Source organism: Phalacrocorax aristotelis, chromosome 14 (assembly GCF_949628215.1).
Source record: "Phalacrocorax aristotelis chromosome 14, bGulAri2.1, whole genome shotgun sequence".
NCBI lineage: Eukaryota > Metazoa > Chordata > Aves > Suliformes > Phalacrocoracidae > Phalacrocorax > Phalacrocorax aristotelis.
This window is the reverse complement of record NC_134289.1, coordinates 3,776,205-3,797,411: the sequence shown is the minus strand read 5'-3', so window position 1 is coordinate 3,797,411 and position 21,207 is coordinate 3,776,205. Positions and strand designations below refer to the sequence as shown.

The 21,207-nt window shown below is 54.7% G+C and overlaps 3 protein-coding genes and 1 non-coding gene across 7 annotated transcripts; 3 read left to right on the top strand and 1 right to left on the bottom strand.

Moving 5' to 3' along the window:
- Window positions 1-4,025: 4,025 nt before the first annotated feature.
- On the bottom strand, window positions 4,026-5,937 carry EIF4EBP2 (eukaryotic translation initiation factor 4E binding protein 2). Its single transcript, XM_075109528.1, has 3 exons — window positions 5,753-5,937; window positions 4,862-5,038; window positions 4,026-4,770 (listed from the first exon to the last, which is right to left on the bottom strand). The coding sequence occupies exons 1-3, from the start codon at window positions 5,889-5,891 to the stop codon at window positions 4,739-4,741; spliced, it is 348 nt and encodes a 115-aa protein (XP_074965629.1). The 5' UTR covers window positions 5,892-5,937; the 3' UTR covers window positions 4,026-4,738.
- A 97-nt stretch (window positions 5,938-6,034) lies between these two features.
- On the top strand, window positions 6,035-6,106 carry TRNAE-UUC (transfer RNA glutamic acid (anticodon UUC)). The gene has a single exon. It is a non-coding gene; the product is annotated as a tRNA-Glu (tRNA).
- Window positions 6,107-6,827: 721 nt separating this feature from the next.
- Window positions 6,828-15,495, top strand: LRRC20 (leucine rich repeat containing 20). Of its 4 annotated transcripts, XM_075109521.1 has the most exons (5): window positions 6,834-7,018; window positions 8,171-8,320; window positions 10,051-10,127; window positions 12,970-13,204; window positions 14,891-15,495. In XM_075109521.1, the coding sequence occupies exons 1-5, from the start codon at window positions 6,844-6,846 to the stop codon at window positions 15,040-15,042; spliced, it is 789 nt and encodes a 262-aa protein (XP_074965622.1). In that variant the 5' UTR covers window positions 6,834-6,843; the 3' UTR covers window positions 15,043-15,495. The 4 variants fall into 4 exon arrangements, with proteins under 4 accessions (XP_074965624.1, XP_074965622.1, XP_074965625.1 ...); XM_075109523.1 differs by lacking the exon at window positions 12,970-13,204 and having other exon boundaries at window positions 6,828-7,018; window positions 9,960-10,127; XM_075109524.1 differs by lacking the exon at window positions 12,970-13,204.
- A 1,006-nt stretch (window positions 15,496-16,501) lies between these two features.
- Window positions 16,502-20,830, top strand: NPFFR1 (neuropeptide FF receptor 1). Its single transcript, XM_075109527.1, is given in 5 exon segments — window positions 16,502-16,624; window positions 16,627-16,729; window positions 18,364-18,660; window positions 19,475-19,574; window positions 19,918-20,830. Coding segments are annotated over 5 exon segments (1,425 nt in total). The 3' UTR covers window positions 20,720-20,830.
- The last annotated feature ends 377 nt before the right edge of the window (window positions 20,831-21,207 follow it).

Here is a 21,207-nt window from a genome sequence, read left to right as displayed (position 1 = left end):
CTCACATCAAGAGGTTTCATTCACCCTGCTGCATGTGGAATTACCCTGGTTTAGTTTATTTAGAGCTTGCTATCAATTAAGAGCTTCACCCCTAGACCAAAATCTTTTTAATTCTCCATTTTTAGCTCCTACATTGGCATCTAGAAGCTGCCCCTGCCCTAAGGAGCGTACCAAAAGCCAGGGCTCCCCACTCACACACACCTCGCCGCAGGGGCTTTGTAAGCTATGATTATTAAAAAAAAAACACCTAAAAATTTGGGAGGAAAGTAGTTGTTGCCCCCCTAAGCTCGGCACCACATGGGCAAAGCCACACCCAGACGAGGGGAGCTCCCAAATACCTCACCAGCGTTGTTTTCATCTTGCTCCTCCCTTCTGTACACAGGCCTCAAAATTTCAGAATTAAAAAAGAGCAACCCGCGACCCACCGCTCTCATTCGGTGGTGGAAGGAAAAATGTCTTGTTTTTATTTTCTTTTATTTTTTTAAAAAAAGCCTTGCTGCCCATTTCCAAGCAACACAGGTTTCCTCCAGATATTTTTTTGCCCCGACAGGCTTTAGGCACCTCCTTAACAGAGGCTTCAGGCAAGAAACAACCCACAGAGCCGGGATTTGTGGAGAAACTGCGGGAGGGAGACGCGCTCTGCCCCAGCGGCGGTGCCTGCTCCGAAGGAGGGGGTGTCCTCGCTGCTTTCTCCACCACTCCTCCTACACCCCACTTTTTTTACTGAGGGTCAGGCTGGGGAGGAGCGCAGGAAGCAAGAGTATAGGAATAAAGATAATTTAAGGGTCATAATTTAATAATAAGCCGGGTAAGAGGGCGAGGTGACAGCCCTTCCCCAGGCTCCCAGCGGAGCGGAGGCATTGCTGCTGCAATACGCGCCAGCATCCACGGGAGGTCACGGCAGCACCGCGCAGGGCGCAGCCAAGCCAGGGTGCGCGAGGAGCCCCCCCACCCCACCCCAAACCCAGGCCAGTGGCACCCTTGGCGCTGCCCTCCCGCCTCCACCCGTGGGACCCGAGTGGGCGAGGACGGTTTGGGAATGCAGCGTGCCGCTGCGGGATTTCACACGCGGAGTCTGCATCCCGAAGTGATGCACTTTCAGGGGTGTCACGGCACAGGGCGGGGGTTGATGGTAGTGAGCTGAGACATCCACAAAAATTGGGGGCCCCCAGGATCTGGCTGCTGCAACCAGAGGGAGGGGATACCCTGCTCCCACCCACCCCACAGCACCCTTCCTACTAGGGGGGAAAAGGCTTTTGCTGCTCAGACCCCTCCTCCATTCTTACAGAGTGGATGGTATAAAAAAAGGCTGACTTTGCTGCTACTCGGTTTAAAACTTAAATATATATATTATTATAGTGACAATTGTCCTGGACCAGGACAATTTGTGGCAACACCCCTCATCAGCACAGCCCCCTGCAAGGGCACGAGCCTGGCCTAGGTCCCTCCAGCAGCAGCAGAGGTGGGGCAGCCAAGGCTACAGCGTGGGCTGAAGGCTGCAGCCAGGCCAGGGGCTGGGATTAAATGTGCTCCTGGTCGTGGAGGGACACCAGGTGAGGCTGCTTGGGGTTGTTTACATCCATCAGGGCCCTCAGGACGAGCCCAGGTAGCAGTGGCTGTACCCCCACGCTCATACCCCCCTGCTCTCCTTGGCCACCACCAATTCGCAAGACAGCTTCGGCTTTGCAACAGCTTTGCAGCCCCCAGCAGCCAAAACCCAGTTTACAGGCTGGCCTTAGCAGCACAGCTGACATTTTGGGAACTGGCCCAGCGCTCGTAAGGCAGGGATGGGCACTGCGTGCTGGCATATGCACCTTCCGGCGTCGGCTGGAAGGGGTCACCGGGGCAGCGGGGGGGACAGGACCCCCAGGCTGGTGCAAACATGCATTTAGCAGCAACGTGGGAAATTGCTGGGGGTTTGCAATGTAAGCTCAGCTTAAGTTCAGGGGTTTATTTGCACATTTGGAGTCTGGCTTGGAAGGGTCCCAAGCAGGACTTTCTTTGGCACCTCTCTAGTTTGATGCCCAGGTCTATAGGTTTTGCACCCGGTGGTACAGGATAAATGACAGGTTTTCAGCAGTTTTGTACATGGGAGACCTTTCTATGGCAAAATCAGATTTTTCTGCACAGGAAATTTTGCAATCCAGTCCCCCCTTAACCCTTGGCTCTTGGTTCTGGGTTTGGCCATCCCTTGCTGTTTGCAACAGAGTTATGCCCGGCGAGAGGCGTGGTCTTGCTCCTGATTTACTGTCCTTGGCCTGGATCCGCTTTTTTCCAAACTGGAAATTTGGAAAGCAAATCACCTAAAGAATCTGGGGGGGTAGGGGGAAGCTAAAATATAAAGGAAGGAGGGTTGACCCACAAGGGGGATGATGGGCAGGGAAAATCCTCCCCACACCTTGAGTCATGGTCAGAAGAAATCTCCAGCACCTCGATTTAATAGAACCAAGATCTTTATTGATCTCACTGTAACAGCAACCACTGGCGAGAGCTTTTCTCCTCCCAAACACCTGCTTGAAGAGACGGTAAAAAAACCCAAATCTATACCCTGACTAGCAGAGGAGCTGCCCCAGCGAGGCCAGGCACTCCCTCCCTGCTCTTCAGCCCCGAGCCTGTTATAAAAGCGAACCAGGAGAAAGTCACTGGGATGGGGAACAGAGACAAAAGGAGGTCAGGAAAGGGGGCGTTTAGAAAAAAAAGTCGTTTCCCTCTGGCTCCTGTCTGTAAGTCAAGTTGCCCTCAGATATTTTCTTTTTTTTATTATTTTTTTTGGCTTGGAGAGCAGGTTTTCTGAAACGAGTCATTGTGCCGACAGCGCCGAGTCCCTGCATCCGCAGTGGCCGTCCCCGCTCTGCAAAGGATGTCCTCGCCCCCTGCTGCTCCCTCGATCCGAGGGCCTAACACACCTCCTAGGATCTTCGCTTTAAGGAAAATATATTTATTTATATATAATATATATATTTGTGTGTGTCTTATCACCACCCACCCACACGCATATACATATTTCTACTTGCACTCACTCACTCATGCGCCTACGACGGCCGGCTGCATGTTCACGTCGCATCCCACCGAGCGCTACCCATGCGAGGGAAAAGATGGAAGAGACATCCCATTCCCTTGGGGTTTTTTTTGCTTTTTCCCCCCAAAACAAGCAGCAGCCCCCCTCCTCGTGAGAAAAGCAGCTGGAAGATGGGAGCTCGCAACCAGCCGCCGTGCCGACCCATGCCAAACACACCTAGAGAAATAAATTACCGGACAGAAAGTGCACAAAACCTGCAGCACAGATGCCGGCGTGGGGCGTACCCGTCCCCAGCGCGCGGAGCCACCGCCCTGGCAGGCGACAGGTCCCCGGGGCTGGGAACCGGGGAGGGGGGACCCCAGTGAGGGAGGGAGGATGGATGGAGCAGGCACTCAGGTGGGCGCTGATAAAATGGCACTTGAGAAGGTTGCAAAGCTGTTGATGGCTCCCAACAGGCAGTATAAAAAAATAGGGGGGTGCTAGCGGGCTTAGGGGGCAGAACACGGCACTGCCCTGGTGTCCCCCACCACACACGCCCTCACCAAATGCTGCTCTTCAAGGCGAGAGTCGCACCGAGAGGGGAGAAAAAAAATAATCCCATCTCTAAGGGGTTTCAAGATGCCAGGCACGGGCAGGATGGTGACAACATTCCAGGCTGGCAAAACTACCGGCGGCAGGGAGTTTAACACAGAAACCCTTTATCCACGGCAGTAAGACCTGGTTAGGGGAAGCCCTGGTGCCAAAAGCAAGCGGAGGACGGCACTGACGCTGGCACCCTGCAACCGGAGTGCCTCAGGTACAGCCACGATGCTCCTGGCTGCAGCATCACATTCCAGCAGCGTCTCACCCTGCATCCCCCCTGGGCACCCAGCTTTTCCTGAGACATCCAACAGTGTTGAGGGATTTTGCTCCTGATTATTCACATTTTAAAGGATGGGCCTAAAAAAAAAAAGCACTAGAAAGCACTTTCCCGGAGGCGCTCGTCCCCAGCCCAAAAAAAGAAGCGTTGCCAGTAAAGTGCCCCTTTTAGTACCAAAAAAATAAAAGCAAGGTTTTTTTTGTAACATATGGCTATGTCGCTCTGAGTCCTGGCTGGCAGGTTGGGGACGCAGCCCCAGTCGAAGGGTCGAGACGGAAGAAATACAGGTAGGAGATGCGGGCACCCGAAGCACCAAAGGGACCAGGCTGCCAACGTTGTCCTCCGTGAATGCCAGCAGGTCCCGGGAGAACTGAAAAAAACCCCGCCCCGGGGTGCAAGTGGGAGCCCGGTTTTAGGAGCAACGCTTTCCCCCTCCTCCCGAGAGGCTGCCCAAATTTTCCTGGAGAAGGGGCAAAGGGGGTGATGCAGCTCCAGAGCGCCAAGCTGCTGGCAACGGGAGGTTTGGGGTAACAGGAGGGGTGCTTTTGTGGGGGGGAGCATGAGGTGGCAGAAGAGGCAAAGGGATGTTTTAAAAAGAAGCCCGGTAGAGATCAGGCTGCCGGCGGGTAGAGGAGGAGGAACAGGGCCGGATCTGGAAGGGATGCTCTGTCTGGCACATGCTGGGACTGGTCACCCACAAAGTGGGGAGAACAGAGCTGTGCTCCCCAGAAAGAGGGAGGGGAGGCAGGCAGGGAGGGGGACGCCGGCAGGGACCACTGCCGCCTCCGCGGGACAGATCCTGCTAAGCCGAATGGGGTGTGCACAGGTCTGGGGAGTTGCTGCCTCTCCGTGGTTCCCGCTCAGATATCCATCTCGAACTGAGCGTCGTCCCCTGGCAAGAGGCAAGGGGAGAAGCGTTAGGGGGAGGTCACCCCCCCCACCCAAAATCCCCCCACCCAACCCCACCCCGGGGGGTCCCTTACCCATGGATGGCTTCCCCTCCTGGTGGTTCAAGTTGTTGGTGTCCACTTTGGGCTCCTCGCCGGCCGAGCCAGGGCTGGTGACGCCAGGGATATTGGGGAGGTGACAAGGCGGGGTCTGGGCCATGGGGGAGTTGCGGCGGTCCAGCAGGAACTTGCGGTCGTAGATGATTCGGGTGCCTGGAGGTGGGGGGGGACGAGAGGAAGATGGGGAGGGATCTGGCCTGGCAGCGTTTGTTTGCAGAAGGAGTCTCCTGGCAGGATGGGCGCCCTGGCCAAGAACCTCTGCGGCAGCCCAAGGATAGGCGGGGAGGGCAGGGGGGGGGTGTGTGCTGCCGCCACCGCTGTGCCCACTCTTATCTGGACACGGCGGGCGATAATTCAGCACTGGATAAACACCCCCAGCGACACCTGGGTACCAGCTGCCCCTCTGGGCGCTCGCCGCCATCCTGGCGCAGAGGCCTGGCAAACTCATGGCAGGGGTGGGAACCCATCCTAGGCATCCAGCACCCCAAAACGTCCCCCTGTGTCCCTTTTCCACGCTCGGGGATGAGGGATGCTCCGATCCCGGGGTGTCAGGCTGGGACGGGGCACAGCCCCCTCACCCCTGCCAGTGCCCCGTGGGGTGTCAAGCCCACGTCCCACCGGGGCCGGCTGCTCCCCCGCACCGGGGGTCAGCTCCCGACCCCCTGCGGCCCCGCGGAAAAACAATACACCCTGCTCAAAGCGCTCGCTTTAACGGAACGGGCGGCAGGCGCTATGTATGTATATATACATATATATATGCACGATGCTTAGGCGCGATATAGGCGCGATAGGCGGCGTTTGGAGCGGCGGGAGCGCTCCCGTGGCGCGGCCGCCGCCCCGCAGGCCCCGTCCCGTCCCGCAGCTTACCTCCCGGGGTGGTGGAGAAGAGGGTGCCGCCGGGGGTGGTGCAGTAATCCGCGGGGAGCTGCGCCGCGTCGCTGAGAGCCACGGTGCGGGTGGGGATGGCCCGGCTCTGGCTGGGCTGGCGGCCGCCGGCGGACGACATGGCCCCGCGCTATTGTCCCGGCGGAGGCGGCGCGGAGCGGAGCACCTCCCACCGCACCCCCCCCCTCCCCGCCTCCCTCCCGCCGCCCCGCAACCGCCGCCAGCAGGGGGCAGGCGCGGGGGCGGGCGCCGCTGCCCGCGCCCTCCCACGTGGTCTAGCGGTGAGGATTCCTGGCTTTCACCCAGGCGGCCCGGGTTCGACTCCCGGCGTGGGAAGGACGGTTTTATTTTGGGGATACACATACCACACACACACCCCCCCCCAAGCCCCTCTCGGTGCAGGCGGATCGTCGTGCCTAGGGCTCGTTCTGCCAGCACGTTTTGGCTGAGCCGGGCTGATCGAAGTCAGCAAGAGAGGGGACACGTTCCCGTATCCCAAATGTACCAACACAAAAAGTTGGGAATCCCACACTCCGAGGGCTACACCATCCCCACATCACCAGGAAAGGGGATGCATCCCCATAACCCAGATGTAGCAACCCAGGAGGTTGGGAATCCTGTGCCCTGAGAGCCACACCAGCCCCAGATCGCAGGGAAAGGGTACGCATCCCCATATCCCACACCAGGAAAGGGGACAAGCTGACCAAAGTCGCCAAGAAAGGGGATGCATCCCCGTATCCCAAACGTACCAACCCAGAAAGTTGGGAACCCACACCTCAAGGGTGATACCATCCCCACATCACCAGGAAAGGGGATACATCCCCCATATCCCAAAGTACCAACCCAGAAAGTTGGGAAAGTTGTGTGCCCTGAGGGCCACACCAGCCCCAGATCACTGGGAGAGGGAATGCATCCCCATATCCCACACCAGAAAAAGGGATGTAGCCCCACGTTCCAAACATACCATCCTGCAAAGTTGGGAATCTCATACCCCGAGGCCATGCCAGCCCCAGCGCAGCCTCCCTCCCTCCCTCCCTCCTCTGGGAAGGCTGATCCCGCCGGTTATTTTTAGCATGCCTCTCCCAAGAGGCTGGAGCGGCTGGTTTCTCCCTGCAGCCGTGGATCCCCCCGGCCAAAGCGTGTCCCCGGCGGGACCGGGCGCCCGCATGCAGAAGAGGATGGGTGAGGCAGTGGCCCGGGTGGCCAGGAAGGTCAACGACACAGTGGAGAACAAAACGGATTCCCTTGGTAAGCCCGGGGTTCCAGCTCAGCTCCTGCTTAGGGCCCGGAGAAGGATTGGGTGTCCAGGAGCAGGCATCTATTTTTTGCTGCCATGATCTAAAAAAAGCTGTCACCCCGCCCCCCCGGGTGCTGTGCCTGAGGCTCCCGCAGCCCTGGGGAAGGGAAAGGCTCCCCAGATGGGCTCTCAGCCCTCCAAAGTCTGAGTGGGTTCCCAGCGCAGGCACATAATCCCATGGGACGTGCCACAGGGTTAAAGTCCCCCTTCGCAAGCGATGGCAGGAGCCAGAGTTCTCCCGGCATTGCCTTGTCAGACTGTTTTTCTGCAATTTCCCTGTTTCTAGCTATTATCTGATACCCACGCATCATTCATCAAAAGAGAGATGAAAGCTACTCAGTTTTATTCATGCTGGATTCCCAGCCCTGGGGTACCAACCAGCGTACATACACCGAGAGCTTCATCACTCAGCCTCTCGACATACTCCTGAGTGAGATGATAAGCGGGGGAGGACCGAGCTTGTGCAGCCCCCACCCAGGCTTTGGGAAGGGAGCAGAGCCTAGGCAGGCATTGCGGGGCCAGGACACAGGGTGTCCAGCCCTTGGCACTTCCCAGGACGGGAAACACAGAAACAAAAATGACCAACGGGTGAGAAGCACAGCCAAATCCTCTTCCCTCCCCACTGCTTGCCACGGGGAAAGTTCTCATCACCATGAGAAATCCAGCCAGGAGCATGCCCAGGGAAAGCCCTGCTTCATCTGCATCAGCACTGGAGGAAGCGTCCCTGGGATGCTCAACCTCCCACAGGGGCTTAGGGCCATAGGGAAGAGGGATTACTGAGGTTATTAGACACGGCCAGGCTGGCTGAGGGTTTGCAGGTGGACATTGCAGCATGGAGGTAAACACAATGTGATTTGGGGTTGAACACGCCTAACGCAGCACAGCCTTAGCATTGCTGGAACAAACTGCTGGTGCTCGTGGAGGTCATTGCAAAGATCCCTGCAATGGAGAGGAGCACAGCTACAGCAGGGGACATTACAGCACTCATGGCTGGCAGCACCCAGATGGGCAAATGAGCAGTAAGGGGTGGAAAACAAGACAGAAAGCATTGCTCCATCCCAGCCTAGGTGCTTTATAAGGTGCCTGGGTCTCTCCGGGGGCAGATCTGGCCAACTGCAAGCTGATGACCTTCCCTGTTGGCATCTACAAAGCCATGAGGAGCGTCACGGAGGGCATCCACCATATCTCCCTGGCAAACAACGAGTTGAAGTCCCTTACCAGCCGTTTTGTCACCACCTTCAACCAGCTGAGAGGTAAGAGACAACCCCGACACCTTGCAACAGCCACTTCCAAAGCCCCGGGTCCCAGCAGAGAGTCCCCAGGCTGCTGCAGACGGGACACAGAACCAGAGAGCTTTTGTGCCGCAGTTTCTGCTCCTCCAAGCACTAGTTCAGTCCCCCAAAAAATCCATTTTCCTTTATCCTTTCTGGCCCTTGCAGGACAAGGGCACTGGTTTTGATCTCACCCGCCCTCCCAAACTCATTCTCTGCCACCTCGAGCCACTCTCAGCAGTGGCCAGGCTGCTGCAGGGTCGCTCATCATCCTCCAGCTCCCCCCGAGGATGGAGCTGGGGATGAAAGAGGACAGGAAAGGCAGCCTGGGCGTAATAGTGCATGGCAAAGATGGGGCTTTTAAGGCTGCAGAAGGCACGCTGGCTTGCTGCTGGCTAACTAGCCCCCATCATGAGATACCAGTGATAGCTGCTCGCTCTTCCCCTCGCTACAGGAGACTGGGACGGTTGTCAGTGCATGACTGGTGCCGTGAGGATGCAGCAAGAGTAACCAGAAGCAAATCTGCTAAAACATACTAAAACATCCAGAGCACAGTGGGTTTGAATGTTGGGGACTGCACGGGGGCTTTGCCTGCCTGCAGCAGTGCCTAGTGCTCTGGCAGCTTTTAAAAGCAAATATTTTGCTCATACGATGTACTGCACAAGTGCTGCCGTGGTGGGTATCTGGGGAGGCTTCTCCTGTTGTGCTGAAGCATCATCTGTGAAAACTCCCCTAGGCTGGAGAAAAGAAGCACATAGAGCAAAGGAAATCAATTTTCATTTTCTAGACAGCACAGTGAGGCCTGAGGCAGAAAAAAAGGTCTCATTTCCCAGAAAAAGCTTTGTTCCACCAGTGAGCAAATCACTCTGGTGATGAACATGCTGGGCCTCAGCCGGGCTGCTGCAGGGGAGAGATGCCCTGCGGCTGGGGACAGCCTTCACCAGCCTCAATAAGGCAGGACCTATAAATACCAGGTTTAGCAGGGGTAGGGCAGCTTATGAGGGTATTTATAGAGCAGAAAGCCCTGTGTCACTGGAGAAGGGCACTGGGACAGTAGGATTTGGGTTCCTGTTCCCATGGCTAATGGCCTTTCATGCAGGAGTGCCACTCCTCACCCCACAGGAGCTCATTTCTGGCCAGGGGGAAAGCATCACAGAAGGTTAAACTCTGTAGAATAGATACTTCTCACATATAAATACATTTCTTCCATCACTCTGTTTATACATCAGGAGGGGTTCAGGCACACCAAGATAGAAAACTAGCCTTAAGCCATGACAAATGTTCACTGCGGGGGGAATTGCACCAACTTCACTAAGAAATACTGCTTATTTCTACAGCCCCTGCTTGCAAAATGCTGCACGGGTTTCATTAAGAAAGCCTGAGGAAGCCAAGAAACATATCACTCTGAAAAAGCAGCATTCACAGCAGGCAAAAGTATGACAGCAAACCACGGAGATGAGCAAAAAAAATCCCATTTTTGGAGTTGGAATCCCATTGCTGGACCTGGCAGCCCATGGGGGACAGAGGCTGCAAATTAATCTATGCATTAATTATTTTCCCACCTTCTCCCCGCCACCCCACCACATCCCACCACCCCTCTCTTCTCTTCCCCAAACCATAGAGCTCAACCTGGCAGGCAACTACCTGCACCGCCTGCCCGAAGAGGTCACCTCCCTGCTGCACCTCCGGGCCATCAACCTCTCCCGCAACAGGTTTCGGCGTTTTCCTGAGCCCCTGGCTGCCGTCACTGCCCTGGAGACCATCGACCTGGAAGAGAATGAGATCACAGGTGAGAAGGACCTTTTCCCGCTGGAGGTGAGGGTGAGTGTCACCCCAGGGCAACCACGCTTCCCAGCGGTGGTGCCGATCCGCATCCCTGGCCAGGAAGGGATGCTGGCTTGAAGCTTTGCTTGTGGTCCACCATTCCCCACGGATGCAGCCAGGCTGAGGGACAGCTTAGTGATCCAGCAAAGGGAGCAGGAATTTGGCAGGGGGAAGGGCACACAGATGCAGGAGAGATGCTAAACAGAGCTTTGTTAGCCACTTGCTTTTGCTAATGCTTGTGCTGTCTCCTGGGTCAGAGCTGATGCAGGCATAGGGGGAAATCAAGCCTCATTCGAGCCACCCTATTCACCGCGCTGACTCAAAATCACCAGATTTAATAAAGAAAAAAAATAGACCTGACTGCAGAAACTGGCCCCAAGAATGCTGGGCTGGAATGTTTGCTGCCAGGCAAAGTAAGGGCACAAGCCCACCTGAATATTTACCAGAGCAAACAGGAGCCATAACACTACAAAAACTCCTAAAAAAAGTGAAGTCAAAGGAATGGTAAGTGCTGCTCGCCCCCCAATCCTGCGGTTAGAGGAAAATCTTTTATGTACAAAGCTGAAGCCTTTGGAGTCCCCAAAAGCTGGGTGAGAGGGGCAGCTGCTGCACGTAGATAAAAGGGGATTTATTCAGGAGCAAGCTTTCAAAGAGCCCAGGCTGCAGCATCCCACAGCCCACGCAGATCCCTGGGGAGGCAAATATCAAGTCCACTCAATTTTGCTGTTTTATCTGAGATGGCTTCAGCTGCTGCTGGGAAAGCTGCTACCTGCAACACGAGTCTTATTAACAGCATCAGCTGCTCACTGGCCAGGCCTGTAGAAACACAAGACATTAAATACTGCTTCCATGGGAGCAGGTAAAAGACATCGTTTTTCCTCACCCCTTTTTTCTCTCCTGCCTTCCAGAGAGAGCTCTCTCACTCTTCGTTCCCTCCATCACTTTTTGAGCTTAATTTGCCACTTTCAATCAGACTTGATGCAGGAGCTGAGGTCTCCAAACTTCATATTTCCTTCACATTTCATGCAAGCAGGCCGCTGCAAGAAGCGAGTACAGCTTTTTGTTGTTTTTATCCCTGCTTAAATGCAGGGAAGAAAGGATGCATCAAGGGCTGTCCCCAGCTGGATTAATCCTGGGGGAGATGGCAGCTAGAAAACCCAACTGCCAGGCTTGGTCACCTCCTGCCAGGCTCCCCTCGGCTGCTGTTGTGAAACTCAGGAAAAGTAATAACAGGGTAGAAATTAACAACTTCCAGCTAAAATGTTTCAGGGACATATCTTTGAAATGAGCATGATGCTGTCTGGCTGCAAAAATAAGTAAGATTAGCTTATTTTATGCATTTTGTGGAAAGAGAAGAGGTAGAGATTAGAAAGCCAGGGGCATTGCAGCCAATTTTTGCCAAGGAAACAAAGGTTTGGGTAACTGCATCCCTCCTGGTACCTCCCCAATACCTCCTGGGCTCATTTGCACGATGGCCTCCTGGGAACCAGCGCATCCCAAGAGCTGCAGCAGCTCAAGGCTTTCACACCCAAGGAAAAGCATCTCATCCCCAGTTTCACCTTCTGGGACCATGGTGAAATCTCCTGGATTGCCCTCAAGCCTTCAAGACCAAGCTTGCTCAGCACTGAGCTAGCACAAGGGCTGAGCTCCCTGCTCTTCACAGCACGTTGGGAGCATGCAGCCAGTCTGTAGGATGAACCTTGGTCCCAGTTATCTGTACATGAGTTTGCTCATATATATATGCATTTTTACATGCTAATACAGTTTTATATATTATTTAGGAGCTTGTATTTTCATATATACCTTTTCCTCCCACACTAGCCTGGCACAACAGGGGAAGGAGAGTTAAGGAAAGCCCATCAGCCTGAATTTCACTGGCATAAGTTTTGTGTTTCCTTAACAGCCAAGTAGATTTGAGCCCTTCACACTCATTTCACGTCAGGAGATCTTAGGCCAGGCTGTAGGAGATGGCATCTTCTCTTTCCCCCGCTGCCTGCATATACTACTCACCCACTATAGGTGGCTGAGGACCCTTTTTTGGCAGCAGGGCCTCAGAAGGAGCATCTGGTACATCCTTGGATCACTTAAGGTATCTGAAAGTTCATCCAGGTGCCATTCTCCAGCAGCAGTGCCTGCACACCTCCAGCCAGCTGAGCGTGGGAAGGAGCTGCCCTAGTAGTGCAAAAGCTGCCTTCTGCTGCCGTTTAGAATTTGGGGCTCAGGTTGCACTGCTTAGCCCAATATCTGGAGCAGGGTCCTCAGCTTGTTAAGAGACTGGTAGGTGAGAGAAAAATGGATGGGAGATGGAGTCTGGGGGAGGACTGGGCCTTTCTTCAGCAGCATGAGGGTTGCAGTTGGCCTGGGTTTTAGCGCTGCTGCTGCAGCCATGTGCTATTCCTCGTCCTGCCTGTCCTCTGCCCTCTCAGTGATGCTGAAGGAGCTGATAACAGGGCTACAAATGAGATTAAAAGCACCTTGCTGAAAGAGGGCTGAGTCACCTCCTAAGATGTATTGAGCTGGAGATGGTTTTCCAGCTAAAGGAAAATAGAAGTAAAAGGAGATTAATTAATGCCTGCCTGGAGTCTGTGGGCTCTGAAAGGAGCATTTAGTGCCATGAACTTCCCTTTTCATCTCAATGAGCTCTTAACCCTGGAGTGTAATTATACGTATATTAATGTCAGTGCTTTTATCTCTTTCCCTGCTCATTAGAGTGACATCAGATTAGCATTTTCAGCTCCCAAGTCCATGGGTCTTCTTAGTGCCTGAAGCTTCTGTTTCTCTTTTCCCTTGTTCCTTGTTTAATGCAGAAGATGTTGAGACAGCAAGGGGGATGCTGGAGACCATTAGCAAGGCTGGGCAGGTTGCTGCTGGGGACAGCTGTGGCTGATTTTCTCCTCCTGAGCATCAGAGAGCCACTCTTAATTTGGGATAATGGCATGGAAAATGCATCTTTGTTAACAGCCACAGAGGAGCCAGCGAGTGGGTTTCCATCAGCAGGTTTGGAGAAGGCTGGCAGGAGCCGGTGGCCACCAAAGGCTGCAGGTAATGCTGAAACGTGACTGGGAAGCAGCTCTGCTGAGCTGAGCAGGGTCCTTCTGCCTTCGATTTGCAGCCGTACGTGGCTGTGAGACCTTCAGGGCTGTTAGTGTTCATTACCCAGATCCTCAGATGCCTCGGCAGCCCTTTCATATCCGTCTCCTTGGATGCCTCCCGACTCCTTGGCAGCCCTTTCATCTGAAGGAGTTAGGTTTTTCACTCACTTGTTAACATATCCTGATCTAAAAAAATTACTGTTTGCTTTAATTATGGAAAAGCTTTTTTTTTTCCCCTTCCCCTTTTTTTGCTTAACTGGTGAAGCCAGCATGAATAATTCAGGCTCAAGCGTGAGTGCCTTATCCACTGGGGAGCTGGCAAGTGATGCTTCGGGTTGCTTATAGAGGAGTTTGTGGCTCCCATGGCAGGAGGAGAGGCTGCAGGGGGAAAGGATAGGCTGCACTGCATGCCTTGCCTGTCTGTTCATGCTGGGGGTGAGTCACCGTCCCTTACCTTGAATTAAGCTGCAGAGCTGGGCTGTTCCCACCCTGGGCAAGGCTTGCTCCCTAAAATACTTTCCTTAACTCCCTAAATTTAAGCAAAGCAGGGGTTTATCATTCTGCATAGCCTCAGAAGATCATTAAACAGAAAGATGTATAAAAAGTATTTTTGTGCATCAAGGGGAAAGAAAATTGCAGGATGATACAGGAGGAGTGGTGGTGAACATATCCACCATAAAGAAGAGGTATAAAAACATCCACATGAAGCTCAGCCTGATGAGAGAGATGCGCTGCTAAGAAATATTTGTATTACAGAAAATAGCACTGCTTTCTAGAGGGGAAAGAAAAAAGCCATCAAGGTGTTTGAATCTTTTTCCAGCATAAAATAAGCTTCATGGTTTAAAAATCACAAAATCACCCGCCCAGCTATAATTAAAACAGCGCAATTCAACTCCAGGTATAAGCAGAAGAAATCAGAGCTGGGGTTATAAAAGGCTCTTGCCATTTTGGTGGCCAAATTAAAAATAAATTGTTCTTGGTAAACTCAGGCAGGTGGGCTTTTCAGGCCCAAAATATTGTGATTTGTAACAAAAAGCTAAATCTACCATCTTTTAACAATCTTAATGGTAAGGTTTTTGTATCCGTGTCATTCCTCTGCTCTCAGTGGATTCGTATTGGGACCATCCAGAGACCTGCAGGTTAGGGCACCTTTTTTTTCCATGTTAAAAAGGGCTTCCTTTAGAAACCCTTCCTAAAGGAAAAGACCTGAATTCGTGGAAATTGCAAAATAGGAGGGTGCCTGGCGATGGCCAAGAGCCATTTCGCAGCCTTTCCAACAAGGACAAAGAGCTCATGCTCTCCCGTTAGCCTGGAAAGGGCTCTTGGGCATTGCAACACTGGGAATAAAATAAGGGAATAAGTCTTCAAATACCAGTTTAGCACCCCAGCACGGGTTTTTTTTGACTGGGAGTACTGGAGGGCAGCATCCACGTTTAATATCATGGTGTTTGCACCTCGCCAAGACATTTGAAGAGTCATATAATATTATTTGATTAAATTTCTGGTTTGATAGAAGCCTGGAGACAAGCGGGACCAGGGTTTGCCCATCCTGCCACAGCTTTCCCCCCTGTGCTGCTCCAAATTTGCCAGCAGCCAGTGCTGGGATGGGTGCTCACCTCGGCGCTCTTTTTTGCAGAGGTACCAGCGGAGAAGCTGGCCACCATGGCATCGCTGCGGAGCCTCAACCTGCGGGCGAACCCCGTCGGCCCCGAGGTGCGGCTGCTTGTCCGGCCCCTCGTCCCCTTCGACCTCCTGCTGTCACCGGAGGAGCCCATCCCCAAAGCCTGAGAGGGTCTCAGGGTGCCCGGCTGAGCTGTCCCGAGGGGGGACTGCCTGTGAGAGTGGTTTGGCTTAGGTCAGTCCCTGCTACACCGCTATTTCTGTCCCAAATCCGCAGCGAGGCAGCCAGTGCATCCTTTTTATCCTTAATAAAAAGCAAGCAGCGGGGCTTAGCCACAAAGGGATGGCTCTGCCAGCTCCCGAGCTGGGGAATCTCCTGCTTTGTGTTTCGCCAGCACCTAGGGAGGAAGCGGAGCCAGGATGCGTGCAGTGCAAGGTTTGGGTAAAATTGGGGGAGTTGGATGCTCAGCCACATCCCTCCCACCTGGCCAGTGATAGGTAGCATCTGCTGCCCTGGTCCAGGGCCAGAACGGTGAGGGACATCCCTGCAGCTGTAGGGGTTCCCCTTGAATTGCTAATACAGCAATGTGCCAAATGTTTGATTAAATGTTTTCCTGTTAAGTGTGGGGGTCTTCTTTATATTTGCTGAATTTATGAGTTATCAGTTGTCTTTGTCTTAAAGAAGGCCCTTTGCACATCCCCGTGGGTGCTTGCTACAGCTCAGACTGATGCCTCCGGCTGGATTCTGCCCAGATCTGAGCAGTATTTCTCTGGATTTTCCCAGTAATCTTTTTCCCATGGTTTTTCATCATGGAAATCAAAGCAACCTAGTGCCAGCAGGTCCCTACACACTGCTCACCCCATGGGTGTCCCTAGAAGCGTGCACCCACCTCCTGGGTGGTGTGGGTCTTCAGTATGTGCCATTTCCTTTCCAAGGAAGAAATGGGCTGTGAGGGTCAGGATATGACCCAGGGAGGGTGGCTCCTTGGCAGGGAGGCCACTGCTGTCCATGCTGTTGTCCCTTGGTGGCTGGCTGCCTGCAGAAGGCTCCTGGGAGAAATCACAGCCGTTATCTCAAAATGCCTTGTTGAAACAACTCCCATGTTTGCCCCTTCGCATTTTTAAGCTTCCAGTGTTGGGGGATGGCTGGGGCAGCCAGGAATGGTTAGTCCTGGAAATACTTGACTTCTAGACCTGCCAAAGCCAAACTTTGGTAAAAGATGGTGGTAAAAGGGTTTTTTTGATGTTGCCGATGATGGAAGAGCTGGAGTCGAGTGAAGCAGCTTTGGGCCAGGACCAGCATCCCTAAGGACCATGTTGCTTTTCCCCACTGAGTGGATGATTTAAACGGGGTGGAAGACAGGCGTCCTCCCTGCCCTTTTTGAGGCTCCCGGCATGTTTCCCCCCAGCCCTGGGATGGGAGAGCGCTGCTGGGGACACCGGCCATCAGCTAAAGAAGCGAGTGGCACCAAGTGCCATCATCAGCGTGGGGCCCTCCGGGGTGGCGAGGGATACCGGACCCTCCCCAGGGAGTAAACGCGCTCCGGCTCTCTCCTTGCCTCTCGTGGGCTGTCCCGCCCCGCGCTGCCTCAGGCATGGGGGGGTGCGTGCGGGTACCCCGGTATCCATGGCGATGGGAGGCTGTCCCCCCGCCGCCCCCCCCCCCGCCGCTGCAGCCGGCGAGCAGCCGCAACCACCGCGGCGGCAACCGCGGTACCGGCACCGGGGCTCAGCCCCGGGCGGGGGGACCGGGGGAGGGACGGGGATAAACTCCCCCCCCTCCCCCGGCGGCAGACCCCCTCCGCTGCCCACATGCCAGCGATGCAGCCCCCGGAGCCGGGCTGGACCGGCGGAGGTGAGTACCAAGACCTAATTTATTTTATTTTATCACCAAAAAAAGGTGTCCAGCCCCCCCCCCTCCCCCCCGACCCCTATTCCATCAGCCCAGCCTTTCCCTGCAGCGCTTTCCCATGGCCAGGCAGGGAGGTGGGTGGCCCATCACCCCCCCGCCTGGTCCGCCAGCCCCTTGTCACCACGTCCCAGATGGAGGACGCCTCCATCCACCTATCCATCCATCCGGCACCGACCCGGGCGCTGGCAGCCCCTTATATTCCTTTCCTCATCTTCTGTCTCGCTTTTGAAACCGCCTGTGATTCCTCAACCATAGGACACCCACCGTCCGCTAATGCTGCAAGACATTGCAGCCCGAAGAGATAAAGTCCAGCAAAGTTTCAGGCTCAATATCACAGGTTTTGGACAATCTCATTGCAGTCCTTGCTATGACTTCTGCTAATGAAGCCTCTTTATTAGCACCTGATGCCAACCGACTGGAGCATCTTGCCCCAGCAACCCTACCTGCTTCCTTGCCTCTCCCAGAGGCTCCTTCTCTCATGCCGGTGCTGTAAACCCCCCCCCCCAGTGCCTTTCTGAAGCCCCCCTGGAAACGTGTTGGCTGAATTCTGCACCCAGGGCAGGGGTACAGACGCCAGTCAGGGCCTCCCTGCATGCCAGAACCTTGGGGAAGCCGGTGGTCCCGGTGGCTGGGAAGAGCATCTTGGCTGGCGAGCTGAGTGCCGCCACAGGGATGGGGGGATGATACAGCCGCCCACCATGCAGCGGCTTTGCAGTGCTTTCGCAGAATGGGGCTGACCTGCAGGCAGTTAGGCTGAGCCTTAAAGCAAAAATATGCCTTTTTCTGCCTTAAAATTGCAGCCTGTGTTTGCCTGGAGTAAGTCCTGTCACTGCTGCCGGCAGCTCCTGCCTGCACCCAGCACCCTCCTGCGTCCCTTCCTGCATAAAGCTGGGGAAACCCGAGGGTGGGTGCTGCACAGACCTGCTCCCCCTGTTAAATCTGTAGCAACAAAATGCCATCCCCCCCTCCATCAGAAGCTCTCAGGGTCCCAGATAATGGTCATAATTATGTACAATTGTTGCTTTATATGTAAGGGGAGGGCAGGGTCTCCTCTTCCTCAGCACACCTCCCTCAGGTGCTGCGGCTTTGCTGGGGAGAAGATTTTAGGGGATCTCAAACTGCAAACCTCGGGAGCGCAAGGAGAAGCAGCAGCAGACACCCAGGAGCACGGATGCTCCCAGGCCAGCCATGCCGGGGACCGCATGGACGTGGCTCCCGCACAGCCGGAGCAGTGTGGTGTCAGGACATAGATTTCTCTTCCTTGCATCATCCTTAAAAAAAAAAAAATCCCAGGAGAATAGGATGTCTTCTGGGCTGCTTTAATTTATCATCAAAATAATTATATAAAATAGTAATGATATAAAATAATAATTCAGCCGAGGTGCTGTGGTACCTTGGGCTGTGTAATCCAACAAGAAGGAGACTTGTTGGGGCACTGAGATGATCCCAGCAGGACACATCCTGGCCAGGCTGGGCACTGGTATAAATATGAAACCCACCTCCGAGGGCATTAAGAAATGAAGAGAATAATCGCTTTATCCTCTTCCAGCTTAATTTTACTGCCTTCCCTTCCCCAGACCCTTCCAACAGCAGCTGGCCCAACTCCACCGCAAGCGACAGCCACCTCCTGAGGGAGAACTACACCTTCTCAGCGTACTACCAGCACTCTTCGCCCGTGGCTGCCATGTTCATCCTGGCCTACACCTTCATCTTCCTCATGTGTATGGTTGGCAACATCCTGGTGTGCTTCATCGTGGTGAAGAACCGCCAGATGCGGACGGTCACCAACATGTTCATCCTCAACCTGGCCATCAGCGACCTGCTGGTGGGCATCTTCTGCATGCCCACTACCTTGGTGGACAACCTCATCACGGGTGAGCAGGGCAGCGGGGGGAGAGAAATTGTTGGGGAACATCACCCACCTCTGCCCCCCACACACAGGCCACCCCCAAATCTCCTGCCTGTGGGTGCTTTTTTTTTTGCTGAGGGTGAGGAGGGCAGGTGGTGGTCCCCCAACCACATCTGATGAAAGGTATAGTTTCATTTAGACCTACTGTTTTAGGGGGAAAAGTCCTTTTTTTTTTAGGTTTTGGACTTTTTTTTTGCCAAAATGAGTATGACTTTAATGCTACATTTACATATTTATTTAAAGTTCAGCTGTTCTCCGTCAAGCAGCACTGAAGAAAACCCTTTTCTTCTTGCACTGATCTTCACCCCACGCTGGCTCAGCTCTGCCCATTGACCTTTCCAAAGATAAAGCGTGGCTTTGGTATGCTTGGTGGAGTTTAGCTGAAGCGGTGGCTGGGGCACAGGGCAGAGTCTCTATTTATTACAGGGTGCAATTTATTTATTGCCCACACCTTAGCAGGGGCCAAGAAACAAGACAAAAGCCCTTCTGATTGAGGTCAGTCCCCATGATAACCCTACGTAAGGGTAGGAGAAATTACATCCACCCTGCTCCTTGAGTTTCTGAGAAGTATAATATGCATTTTTTACTAATTTTGGGGGTTTTCTCCAAGCATCTGTACTGCTAAAGGCCATCTCTGTATGAGCCAAAAATGCTCCCCCTTAGGAGCAGCATTTAGCATCCCCCAGCAACTACAGGGTGGATGAGGACATCTAGAGGGAGCTGCCAATGGACCCGTCTAAGCCAAAGGCACCTACAGCCTCTGCGGTGTCCCCTCGCAGGTTGGCCCTTTGACAACGCCATGTGCAAAATGAGCGGCCTGGTGCAGGGCATGTCCGTCTCTGCCTCAGTTTTCACGCTGGTGGCCATTGCCGTGGAGAGGTACGTAGGCGCGGGGATGTGGGGACATGGGGCCAAGCCAGCCCCAGCATGTTCGGGTATCCTGTGTGGTTTCCATCACGGGAAAGCTCCTGGGGATGTGAGGAGTGTGTCCCAGCTCTCCAGAAGGACCACAAAGCTGTCCATGGGTCATTCCAGCAAAGTGTCCTTCCCCATCTTGGGCTGAAAACACAAAAGCTAGAGAGATCCCAACCTATCTCTGCCACCAAAAGCCATATGTAAAGAGCAACCCACACTCCCTTCCCAGCCCTGGGTCCTGGATGCCCTCTTTTCTCAGGGACATCTCACCAGGTGCCCAAAGCCAGCACCATCTGCCCTCCCGCAGGTTTCGCTGCATCGTTCACCCCTTCCGCCAGAAGCTGACGCTAAGGAAAGCCCTGGTGACCATCGCCATCATCTGGGTGCTGGCCCTGCTCATCATGTGCCCCGCTGCCATCACCCTGACTGTCACCAGGGAGGAGCACCACTTCATGGTGGACACCTACAACAATTCCTACCCCCTCTACTCCTGTTGGGAGGCCTGGCCTGAGACAGGGATGAGGAGGATCTACACCACCGTCCTCTTCTCCCACATCTACGTGGCCCCTCTCGCCCTCATCGTCATCATGTATGCCTGCATCGCCTTCAAGCTGTTCAAGTCAACGGCACCTGCCCGCGGCCGAGAGGAGCCGGAGGGGAGGAGGGTCTCCCAGAGGAAGGCCAAGGTCATCAACATGCTCATCATCGTCGCCCTCTTCTTCACCCTCTCCTGGCTGCCCCTCTGGACACTGATGCTGCTGACAGACTACGGGCGGCTGAGCGAGGGCCAGCTCCGTCTGGTCACCGTCTACGTCTTCCCCTTTGCCCACTGGTTGGCCTTCTTTAACAGCAGCGCCAACCCCATCATCTATGGCTACTTCAACGAGAACTTCCGACGGGGCTTCCAGGAGGCCTTCAGGGCCCCCTTCTGCTCGCCCCACCGCCATCGCCACCGTGGGCCCTATGCCCCCAGGAGCCACGGCCGCGGGATCCTCTTCAGTGCCCGCAACCGTGTCTTCGCCCAGGCACGGGCCAGCGACTCGCCACCTGCCTCCGAGTCGGGGCCGTTGGCGCCGCGCCGCACCGGTGTCCCCGCGTGGGACGGATGAGCAGCCATGGCCACCAGGCATCTCTGGACCAAGGGCTGTGGGGTGGGGAAGGGGGATTCGCCATGTCGTGGGCCGTGAGTCACCAAAATAAAGGTGTGTCCTGCTGACGCCATGTTCCTGCCTTGGCTCCTCCACTTCCCCCAGCAATGTCATCCTGGATGAGGGGCAGCGGGGGGGGCCACCAACTGAGCCCCCTGGCTTCATGGACCCCTGTGCCCAGCGAGCACCCCCTTTACCCAGTCCCAGCCAGGGCATGGGGCCGGGCAGCACAGGGAGCAGGGAACGGTGGCGGACAATGTATGCGAACACGCTGTCTGTGCCATGCTTGGCCATGCCATGGAGAACCGTGCAGTCCCTTGCTGGACCACACCATGCCGTGCTGGCCATGCCATGCCGGACCGTGCCCTGCTGCTGTGCCCACGCTAACCCCAAGCCACGCTGCGCTAGACACGCCACGCCCCCTCCCGCGCGGGGGCTGCGCGAGGCCG

Coding starts and splice junctions, on each gene's coding strand:
- LRRC20 (XM_075109521.1), top strand. CDS start 6,844: ATGCCTCTCCCAAGAGGCTGGAGCGGCTGGTTTCTCCCTGCAGCCGTG. Junction 8,321..10,050: donor CACCTTCAACCAGCTGAGAG/GTAAGAGACAAC, acceptor CTCCCGCAACAG/GTTTCGGCGTTTTCCTGAGC. Junction 10,128..12,969: donor GGAAGAGAATGAGATCACAG/GTGAGAAGGACC, acceptor TGTTTAATGCAG/AAGATGTTGAGACAGCAAGG.
- EIF4EBP2 (XM_075109528.1), bottom strand. CDS start 5,891: ATGTCGTCCGCCGGCGGCCGCCAGCCCAGCCAGAGCCGGGCCATCCCC. Junction 5,039..5,752: donor CTTCTCCACCACCCCGGGAG/GTAAGCTGCGGG, acceptor CCCCACCTCCAG/GCACCCGAATCATCTACGAC. Junction 4,771..4,861: donor GGAGGGGAAGCCATCCATGG/GTAAGGGACCCC, acceptor GCCTCTTGCCAG/GGGACGACGCTCAGTTCGAG.